Here is an 11,668-nt window from a genome sequence, read left to right as displayed (position 1 = left end):
TAGAATTCTTGTATATTTTACTGTATTAATTGGGAGCAAGTTCTTTATTTCAACTCTGCAGGTTCTTTTTCTAGTCGTGTTGTGGATGTTCGTGACATTATTAGTTTTGTTAAGGGATTTTACCCAATATAATTTTCACTGTACCCTGGATGGTTCCCAAGTATTCCCGAACACTTACTAGTGTTATTTGCTCCTTAAAAGCACAGACGTTAGTGTTAGGTTGTTCTGTTTACTGCTGAGCTTCCTGCTGGTATTCTTGATGTAGGAAAAAGACCAGTTGCACTCAGGGAGCATTTGATTACTCTTTAGTCAAGCTAGAAGAACTAGTATTCTACTGCTAATCACGTATTAATGTTACTGTTTCAGTGATCCTCTTATTCAGACATCTGTGAAGAGTACTGTCGCAAAGTTATACATTCATCATATTACCAGAACTGCCGTATGTCTTCATCCCTCTTAAACTTGTGCTTCCCATATTTTGAAATATAATTCACAGTTTGATTGTGTAGATTCCATTACATTATTTATAAAAGTTTGTTTCATGTTCCTCCCACCACATTTATTTGTCTTTACGTGACAAACTGTCTATCCCCCCACTTTTCACATAAGTTATGATTCAGACCAGACACTTGTGTTTTATCCTCTAAATTGCCTTATATCCTTGCAATGATTTGTCTCCAGAAAAGCACATACAGTGGATATAATTACAACTTACAATTTGAGAGGTACAGTAACATGTTTTCTAGTGGTGTTGCTTGTGCTACATCTCTAAATTGCAACAGACTTCCTGGCTTCTTTTTCTCATTCCTTCAGTACATTTATGTTGTAGGAGTAGAAGAGTAATATGTGCAAGCAGACATGCATGCTTGTTTGAAATCCATAGTTTTACAGCAGATGTAGCAAACTGCTTAACTTGTCATAACAAAACGTAAGCTTGAGGGTATGCCCTTATGATGTTATATGTAAAATGCTGATTTAAGGTGGCCTAGATTAAATGTTGGTGTAACCTCCCAATTTAAAAGTAAGATATGAAACCTCTGTTGTTTTTGTCCCTTCTAAAATGTGGTAATTTGTTAGTGTTGAATTGCACGCAATCCTCTTTGTGCTTTATGCTGTTAACCCAAGTTTAAAAACAGTCGGAGTTAGGTATTGTCTGACTCTAGGAAATTTCATTGAGGGCAGTACAATGCCAGGAAAATATCCTGTTTCTTACATAGCTGCGACTTCACAGCATAAACTTCATTTTTCCATCACCTAGAAAAGAAGTGGCCTGTAGTATTATAGTTAACAGAACAAACCCAACATTAGGTGTAATGAAATGACTTTCAGTTGGGTAATTTGTTTGATAGCTGTGCCAGAGTTGGTGATGGTGCAACATCTCGAATGGAGTCGGGGGTTGAAGGCGGAAATGTAAAAGTTAAATTAATAGTTCAATGTTAAGTTTCTTAATATGCTTGTTTTTTTTTTCTCCATGCATAGAGAGCAAGCCTTACCATCCATTCAAATCCAGTTGCAGCGGGAAAGTTCTGACTTTGGAGGTCAGGTAGATTTACCATCAGGTAATGGAAGCAAATCCTCAGGACTGCAAAAGACTTTTTCAAAGCTGACTTCTCGGTTTACTAAGAAGGTTTCCTGCCACAACTATTCTGTTCCAAACACACCTTCAAAAAATGGCAGTGTTGGCAGCAGCTTAGAGGAGAAGGCAAAAATGTCCAGCAGTACAGATATAAGACTGCAGAGCATTCTAAACATTGGCAGTTTTCCCAGGACCATGGATGCTCAGTCCACCCACTGTACACCTAGTCAAACAGCCAATGGGCTTTCTGTTGATAGACGTGAAAACCTCTTTAAAGGGTGTGATAAAGATGAAAAGGGTATGAATTTGCCAAGTGATAGAGAAATGCAAGATGTTATCGACTTTCTTTCAGGATTCAATATGAGCAAATCCCAGCAAACATCTCCACTGCCAAAAAGAAGGAATTCTACTGCCTCTGCATCTGCAGCAGAACAAAAAACGGTAGCAGTGCAGCAGCCACAATCTTCATCACATTCTACTTTACAACTTCCACAACAGACTTTATCTCAACAGTCACAGAAGCAACAGCAACTGCAGTTTTATCAGCATCTTTTGCAGCCTATTGGACAGCAGCAGCGAGCTCCTGCCAAGTGGCCAAGTAGTTCACAGCAGCAGTCTCAAACTGTTGGTTCTGGGTTACCATCTGTTGGTCAAATTGGTCAGTGGAATAACGCAGGTCTGCCTGATCTCAGCTCAGATTTTTACAGTTTAGGACTTGTGAGCAACTATATGGACAATGTCATGTCTGAGATGTTAGGTCAGAAAGCACAGGGTCCCAGGAATAATACATGGCCAAATCGTGACCAGAGTGAGGGGGTCTTCGGGATGCTGGGAGACATACTTCCTTTTGATCCTGCAGGTACAGTATTTTACATTACTTGACACACTTGTTAGTCTTGCACACTTGACAAATGCTATGGTTGAAGAATGTTTATTCACCTGATCAGTTTCTGTAGCATGTAATTACATCTGTTTTCTAGCAGTGTGGTGACATTGCACTGCAACCTAGATGCATGATTTATCTGGCTCTGGAGACCTTCTGCAGTGGCTGACTGTCGGTAGTTTCTCTCTTTATGCCCCCAGCTTAGCATGGTTTGAATAATTATTTAGCCATTATGCTTTGGACACGAGCTTGCAGAGCCTTTAGGCTATGACATTACACATCAGACTAATGTAACATTTCCTGCACATCCAAGTTCTTTTCTGTTACTTTTACAGTTTGGATCGTGCTCCTAGTGTTACTTTAAAAACATTTATTTTGTTATGCCTGAAGCACCAGAAGTTTGAGTGCTTTTGTCACTGTATCAAATTCCATGACTGACACCAGCAGTTTTTGCACTGTCTGGGGAAAACACTCAATGTGAAATATTGCTAACAGTGCCAGAGCTTCAAAGCCTGCCACTTCCAGGAAATGAGCCTACATGTCCTAAGGCTTTGATGAGGCCTACCATCATATTACTGTAGACCGGTGGTGTGTGGTGCTGTGTCGCCACAGTTAGACGCTGTTCGCTCGATTCGCCCGTTAAATTCTCCTACTGTATGATACTGTATATGCTATTACGCTGCCTTCGTCGCTTCCTTCGCTGTGTGCTAGGCCCGCAAGCCAGCATATAAAACTCTACTGCCAATCATTACGGACCCGAGTTCTCGCTGTATGTACCCCCTAACCGGGAAAAGCCGAAAGACACACACACCATCATATTACTGTAGATGGTGGCAATGGAGTGTGCACCGAGTAGGGACCAGCAGGGACTATCCTTTGTCTGATAACATCTTATGGCTTGACTGACAGTAGACGATTAGTCCAGTGGACGGGCATTGTTCAAAACCTCATCTTGTTAAATCCACTTATGATGAGGCCTTGCAATCAGCAAGCTTTGACTAGTAATGGTATATGACAGGATTTTGTACATGTTCCACTAAATTTGGACTAGAGATTTGCAAGACTCAGGCAGTTCAGTACATAAAACTTTCCAAAGCCAATAGATTCCTCCCCTTTGCCCACAAACCTTGAGCCGCAAGGAACCCTCCTCAGATCTCTCTTGCAGGGTGTCAGTACAGTCTCCTCTTCCAGTTGTCCCAGGCTACTGCTAGATTTTTGTATTGTATTGAGAGTATTGTGTGTGCTGCTGAAGGTTGCCAGTTTTTAGCTCTTATCTTCATGGTTACTTCAGACCTTTCTATTCTTCATATTTAAGATCAGTATTTTTCTTGTGTTACTTCCTAATTCTTCCCACTGTCTTGCATATTGGATGCAGTTGTCACTTCCTCTTCTGTATGTATGTCCATCTGAGGCGAATATGATATTCTGTTTATGTAAAACTGGGTTACATAGTTTTATTAATCCAAAAGCAACAGCGTACAATCAGGAAAAAAGGGGGAGGGAAGAATATTCAGAAGCCACTTGCCAAGCACAATCAAATGTTACTAACCAAATCTGGTACCTTGGCTTTTTGCCTTCACATTATCTGGCATCATATTCACTTGTGCTGATTTTATACAGGGAAAAACCAATCAGTTAACATCCCTAGAGGTTATCAAAACATATTTATATTAAAATACTCTTTTTATAATTATTAAGTTACAAGTATCTATTCCATTTGTCTTAAATAAGTAATGTTCAGTTATGTTATATAATTTGTAAATTTACTTCCTGTTTAAACCCCTAGGGTGCATGGTCCTATAATTCAATATCACTGTATGCTGCACAGCTGAGGTCTAAGACCTAACGCCAACATTTCCTTTAGATTTCAGGTTTAATTTTGCATATGTTTATTTATAGCCTTACAGAACACAGCCTTATCTCCCATATGGTTCTAATATGGGATGCTTTAATGACCATTATTGACTTGTGTATACTGTTAACAGCAGGCTTATGTCTTACACAGCAGCTTAGGTGCCGTAGGTTGATTGATCATAGTGTAGTACTGTCTCCTTTCCTCACAAATAGCAAGTTCATATCTGATCCTAAGCATCAGATTTATTGGAGAATTGATTTATAACTGTTGATTTGCACATGACCTTGTGAACAGTAGGCTTTACTTTACCATACCCTTTGAGGCTGTATGCTGGTATCTTACTTTAGATATTATGAGGAATCCATTTCTTGATGGTGCAGTTGTGTATGACCACAGGCACAGCACACTGATTTCCTTACTCTGCATTTCAGATACTTGGGAAAATTGAATTGCTAGTGCTGTTTTGTGCATAACCCTAGGACATATGAAGGCTTATGCCTTGCCTTACATCGTAGGCTGCATTGACTAAACTAAATTACATATCTGGATTTATGGATCTTCTGAAGGCAGCAGGGGACATGTCTTACTCTGTCTCAGATGTCTTTTATCGAGTTGCGAATGTTAAATTGTGCATAAGTTTAGAAGTTAGGCCCATTTCCTCCTAGAGTTTATAGGGTTATTGAGTTTTGACAGTGAATTTGTGTATGCTGTTGGAAGCAGCAGATGTTCTTTGTGTTTCACTGCTGCAGTCATCACACTTGGGTTATCTGCCTGCAGATAGCCCTCAGTCGGCGTCGGATGCTGTTGCCTTTTCCATGACGTCAGGTCATCAGGGGTATAAAACATGCAGTCGACACCATTACATCAGCTCTTCTTGACTCGCGGGAGCCAGAAGCAAGTTCGCAAGTTCCGGTCGGGCACTACCTGAAATTTTCGTTTTTCAAGTTTCAAGCCTGAAGTCTTCTAAAGCTAAGTATCCCATTAGGGATTCTTTTTTCTTGCTCTCGCCGATGTCAGACAAAGTTAACAATTGTCTTGCCTGTGGAAAGCAAGTACCTCTCAGAGATTTTCTTTCTTACTGCGTCATTTGTTTAGGCCCAGACCATGACGTCCCTCGCTGTCGGGTTTTGTGATTTAACACCCAAACTATTTGTCGTCTGGCTATCTTTGTTTCTAAATTCTTTCGCTGTCCTTTTCCATATTCTGAAATGGCTTCAGTAAGCCATCCGACTACCGACCTTCCAAAAAAATGTAAGGATAAAGACAGAGACAGACCGCAAAGGTCCAAAACTGCAGACGACGCTTCCATTAAGCTAGTTGCCAGTCCGCCGGTACTCAGTGAGGTGCCTTCGTAGACCCTGATACCCGCTTCTACAGATTCACAGGCCTCTGCTGACACCATTTCAGAGTCTGGTATGCTGCGAGATGCTTCTTCGATTATGGAACCTGTGGATGTCTCTACCTTGGATGGGTCCAGAGCCACTGTGCAGGCAACTGCTTCTGAGGGTGTATTCCAACCTTCCGATATTCGTATTAAACAGACTACTTGGTTTCAGACAAAAACTATCGAGTTTCTCAGGCCCAGAGTTCGCACTACGCCTAGAAAACTGATGACTAAAGCACATGCTCGAGCTCCCATGCCACAGAAACAAATGTTTACAATGGCTGAAGATCTTATAACTCTAATTAGGGGAAGCCAGCCTTCCCCCTCTAAAAGACAAAGAATTGATTTCCCTTCTGATTCAACAGACCATGAGTCCGATGACTCTGACCCTTCTGATTACCAGGACATACCCTTATCTTCCTTTGAGGATTTAGATGCAGAGGATTCCATTCCCCCTGCTTCCCCTCCAGAGGACTTTTCTTGTGGTGAAGCCTTGCATACCTTAAGAGAGCATTTCCACTGGGAATACCAGGACTACCCACAGTCCAAAAAGAGACTCAGAGAATTTTTAGACTTGCCTCAGCATAGGCCTCTAGCTATACCCCCTGTCCTGGATGTTGTAGATGATGTTTTCATGGAATCCAGTCTTACTCCTGATACTTTGCCAGCAGCTCCTAGAAAGCCTGACAAGTACTACAGGGTACCTGACTCTCTCAAGTTTCTCTTTAAGAATCCCACTGCAGATACAGAGACCATTTCCCAAGGACCTAAAGGTATTAAGGCTACTACAGCCAAAAATCCTACCCCTTCGGACAGGATTTCGAGGGCTTTGGACAGATGGGGCAAGAAGGTATATATCTGTGCAACTCTTGCCATCAGGGCTTTAAATTGCCAGTTTCACATGTTGAAGTACCAGCAGCATATTATGGAAATAATTAAACACAAAATGTTGTTGCATCCAGTTTTTGCAGAAAATAGATTTACAAGAGTTACTGCATTCTGCAAACCAAGTCAGTAAACATACTTTGCAGTGTGGTTTTGAGGCCTTAAAAGCATCTTGCAGGGCTGCTGTTACTGGGTCTGTACTGAGAAGGCATGCCTGGCTGAAGGAACAAATCTGGCCAGACCATGTCAAAGCAAAATTACTAGATGCTCCATTAAACCAGGAATGTTGGTTTGGCACAAAAGCATAAAAGGGAGGAAAAAGCTAAATCTATGCAAACTGTTAAAGATTCCTTACAAGTACAGCCACCTAGATTCAGTAGGCATTGGCCTTCAAAAAAAATGTCCTTTCCAGTCCCTACAAGGACTTCTCAGCCCAAACCCCCCAGGGTCAACAGACCACCAAGGCTACAGTCTTAGGGTACACAGATCTAAACAATAGAGTGCTCCCCCCTCAAAAACAGCGAGTGGTAAGCCACCCCCTTATGGAAAAAATTCACAATTACTTGTCTATCATCCTTCCCAGCCATGCCCAAGTACTTGCACCCCTAGGAGGAAAACTCGCCCTGCATGCAAAAAACTGGATGTCCATTACCCAGGACCGATGGGTCCTAAACATTGTATCCCAGGGATACAGATTCTACTTCCACTCACTGCCAACCCCAAGTGGGTTGCCAGACCTTCCTCCAAACCAGTGGGCAGAGGCTCAAAAGCAAGTACTTACTCTTCTCAGTATCAGGGCTATTCAACCTGTTCCAATAGAGCAAAGAGGACAGGGATTCTACTCCAAACTATTCCTGGAGCCCAGAAATAAGGGCTCTTGGCGGCCTATCCTGGACCTGTCCATTCTCAACACCTTCCTGGTGGTCCCAAAATTCAAAATGCGTACACAACAGCTGCTTCCAATGCTAGCCAAGGACTCCTGGCTAGACCTAAAAGAAGCTTATCTGCACATTCCCATAAGGGAATCTTGCAGGAAATATCTATGTTTCAGGGCAGGCTGTATGCACTATCAGTTCTCTGCACTTCCCTTTGGCTTATCTACTGCTCCCAGGGTATTCACAAAATGCCTGGCTCCAGCCATTGCATACTGCAGGTAGAGAAATATTCAAATTTACCCATACTTGGATGATTGCCTGATTCAGGCGGACACCCAGGAATTGCTACTTCAGCACCTGGCATTTGTAAAGAGACTTCTAACTTCTCTGGGGTACACCATCAACTAAATCATATCTGGTGCCCAGCCAAAAGGTTGTATTCCTGGGAGCAAGCTTGAATACAGCTTCCCAGATGGCATTCCTTACTCCAGAAAAGCAGGTTTGTTTGACAAACTACTTCAAACTAATGGCCACCAGAACCCAGCTGTCTGCAAAAAAAAAAATACTGCAAACCCTAGGGTTCATACCCTTATGCATTCTTCTAATTCCATATGCAAGACTGCATATGAGGAAACTTCAATGGCACTTAAGTCTCTGGTGCCATCATTCTCAGGACCTGGAAGCAATTATTCCCATCATTCCTTGTCTAAGGGCAGAGTCCCTTTGGTGGGCAGAGGCTTGCAACCACAACAAGGGACTCACTTTCACTTAACCCCTCTCGGTCCAAACCCTGACAACAGACGCATCAGACTATGCATGGGGGGGGGCTCACATGGCTGGCAGATGAATTCAAGGCAAATGGAGCCCAGGACAAATTCACTTGCATATCAATCAAAAATAAATGTTAGCTGTACAGAATGTTCTGACAGCCTTCAGAAACTTATCCTTCCAGGACAACTCTTGATAAGGACAAACAACACCGCAGTTATGTGTTACATAAACAAGCAGGGGGGAACTCATTCCTACCCACTCTGCACGTTAGCCATGGTCTTGTAGAACACAAGTTTGAGCAACCAAGTGCACCTGCAAGCTCAATTCCTGTCAGGCAAACAAAATTCACTGGCAGACGACTTAAGCAGAAATCTACTGGACCCACACGAGTAGAAACTGGAATCCAACTCATTCAGGCTTCTAACCCACATGTGGGGGACACCAGAGATGGACCTCTTTGCCTTCCCCCAAAACCATCAATTGAGCAAATTTTGCACCAGAAATCCCCACAGCCAAGCATGGAAAGTGGATGGCCCTATCCTTTACATGGGAAAACCTCTCATTTTATGCCTTTCCCCCTCTGTGACCCTTCTCTCAAAAGTACTACTCAAGATCAAACAGGACAAACCAAGGACAATCCTTATTGCCCCGGACTGGCCCCGCCAGCACTGGTATCCACTCCTACGCAGTCTGGCAACAGTGCCACCCTGGCACCTACATCAGACCCCCCCCTCCCTGCTGTCCCAGCAGGAGTTGACAGATTTTGCATCCTCTGCTGCAAACCCTGTATTTTGCAACTTAGCTTATTCCCTAAGTACTCCACCAGCAGCCCTCGGCAAACAGGTGCTGGACGACATCCTTGAGGCCAGATGGCTTAGTACTAGGAAATCCTATTCAGAAAAATGGAAAATATACTATTCTTTGGAGCCAGTCTCAAGGAAAGGACATAGCCCTGACCACATTACCGCAAATCCTAGATTACTTAGCAGAGTTGCTCCACAAAGGCCTATCCTTTTCTTCTGTTAAGATTTATGCCTCGGCCATCTCAGCTCATTATAATACTGAGCCACCTCTCTTTTTTTGACCCTCTGGTCAAACATTTCCTGAGAGGATCTAACAATTTAAACCCCCGAGGAGAGCACCCACCCCTGCCTGGGACCTTAACTTTGCACTAGAAAAGCTCACGCTTCCCCTTTTTGAGCCTGCTGCTACAGCACAGTTAAAATTCCTCTCTTGGAAAATGGCTTTACTTCTAGCCATCACTTCAGCAAGAAGAGTATCTGAATTACAGGCACTAATGGCTGTGGGAACCCTTCATTATTTTCCATGCTGACAGGGTCTCCCTCAGGACTAACCCATCTTTTATGCCCAAGGTAGTATCCAGTGTAGCTCTAAACCAATCCATCCATTTACCAACCTTTTTCCCTAATCCTCAGAGTAAAGGGGAAAGGATCCTGCACTCCTTGGACTTGCACAGACAACTCAGGTTCTACCTTGACAGTTCTCAGCTTTTCAAAAAATATGACCAGCTGCTAGTTAGCTTTGCTATAGGGGCAGAGGGCAATACCATTTCAAAGCAAACCATTTCCAAATGGATAGCACACTGCATCCATTTCTGCTACAAGCACCATCGAAAACCTACCCCACAGGGGATCAGAACTCTTTCCACTAGGGCTACCTCAACCTCTACAGCATTTCTTAGGGGAGTCCATACCAGGGACATCCTGGAAAGCTGCAACCTGGAGTTCTGTACACACCTTCACCAAGCATTACCACTTACCTTTCTTTTCTAAATCCAGAGCTGGATTTGCCACAGCAGTCTTACAAGGCCTGCTAGCCAGCCCTACTAGTTCTTGACTGCCTCCACCCTTCCTCAGCTTTGGGAATCAACCCGTGTGTGATTACTGCAATAGTGAAACACGAAGAGCATAGTACAGTTGTGTACACTTAACATAAATGTAGATGCTAGAGTGTATTCACTGATGCATTCCTGGTTACACTCCCTCCAGCCCCCTGACACTTCTATGCTTTCTACATATCCTCCTTTTGGCCATATCTTATGGCTATGGAATTTACTTTTTACTGGAGGTGTTCCACACCATGTAATTGCTTCTTATTTTGGGGGCTGCTGACATCTGGGGCAAGAAAAACTGATGTAATGGCATCGGCTGCATGTTTTATACCCCTGACGTCATGGAAGAGGTGACAGCATCCGCATTAATCCCAATACTGTGGTATTCGGGCCGACTGAGAGCTTACCTGCAGGCAGATAACCCAAGTGTGATGACTGCAACAGTGAATACACACTAACATCTACATTTATGGTAAGTGTACACAACTGTACTTTCTCCCAGGACACTCAGGACTCATCTTCCCAGAGGCAGAGGGGGTCATGATAGACGCTGGCCCAGAGGCAGAGGGGGTCATGATAGACGCTGGCCCAGAGGCAGAGGGGGGGGTCTGAGAAATTTCGGGTCTCGCGAACCGTTCTTGGACAGACCTGCACAGCAGCCCTGAGGGGCTGCCTGACTGGTCTCTGGAGGCAGTTGGAGGTCACCTCTCGCTTCACCAAACAGAATGGGAGTCCGTAATGACCGTTTGGTGTTGCAAATCATATCCAGGTTATTGCATCCCTTTTGTAGAACCACCCTTCCCACCAAAACACCTCCCAGACATTCCACCCACGTAAAGGAGGGTAGCAACACTGGAAATAAACAAGCTGCTAAGAAGAGTCATCCAAACCATCCTCCCAGATCAGTCTGGATTGGGCATTTATTCCAGGTTCTTTTTGGTGCCAAAGAAGACAGGGGACCTAAGACCCATTCTGGATCTTTCCACTTTGAACCTATCTGTAGCCAAGGAAAAAATTCCGGATGGTCACCCTTCAGTCCGTCTTGCCCTACCTGCAAGAAAATGATTGGATGTGTTTGATTGACCTCCAGGACGTGTACTATCATATCAAAATGAACAGGCACTCCAGCAGGTTTCTCCGCTTTTGCTGGGGGCCAGTCATTATCAGTTCAGGGCCCCCTCCCCTTTGGTCTCACCACAGTCCCCAGGGTCTTTACCAAAGTGATGGTGGTAGTAGCAGCTCAGCTGAGACTCCAGGGAATTTAGGTCTTCCCATACCTGGACGATTGGCTCCTTGCTTGCCCCCACCAGGTGTCTGTTGTGCTAACCAAGGACTATTTCCTGGTGTTGGCGAACAGTCTGGGCATTACTGTAAACCTCAGCTAATCATCATTGACTCCAGTCCAGACTCTAGACTTCATAGCAGCTTGGTTGGACACCATACAAATGAAGATTTACCTCACTCTGGAAGGGGTACACAATTTAAGACTTAATGTTTCTTACATTCTCCCGTCTCATCTTCCTTCAGCGGAGACTGTTGACAGCCACAGTCAATCTTCTGCCCTATGCACGACTTCATATGCAAGTT

General features: G+C 43.7%; 1 protein-coding gene across 2 annotated transcripts in view; it reads left to right on the top strand.

Moving 5' to 3' along the window:
* Positions 1 to 11,668, top strand: part of GARRE1 (granule associated Rac and RHOG effector 1) — a 1,402,647-nt gene that overhangs the window by 987,057 nt on the left and 403,922 nt on the right. For both annotated transcript variants that reach the window (XM_044081683.1, XM_044081682.1), the window contains exon 9: positions 1,480 to 2,435. In XM_044081683.1, coding sequence (XP_043937618.1) covers positions 1,480 to 2,435 — 956 coding nt within the window. The remainder of the gene's footprint in view (positions 1 to 1,479; positions 2,436 to 11,668) is intronic.

Source organism: Protopterus annectens, chromosome 8.part1, assembly GCF_019279795.1.
Source record: "Protopterus annectens isolate FY-2018-M chromosome 8.part1, PAN1.0, whole genome shotgun sequence".
In the NCBI taxonomy this organism is placed as follows: domain Eukaryota; kingdom Metazoa; phylum Chordata; order Ceratodontiformes; family Protopteridae; genus Protopterus; species Protopterus annectens.
This window is presented reverse-complemented; position numbering and strand designations above follow the sequence as displayed.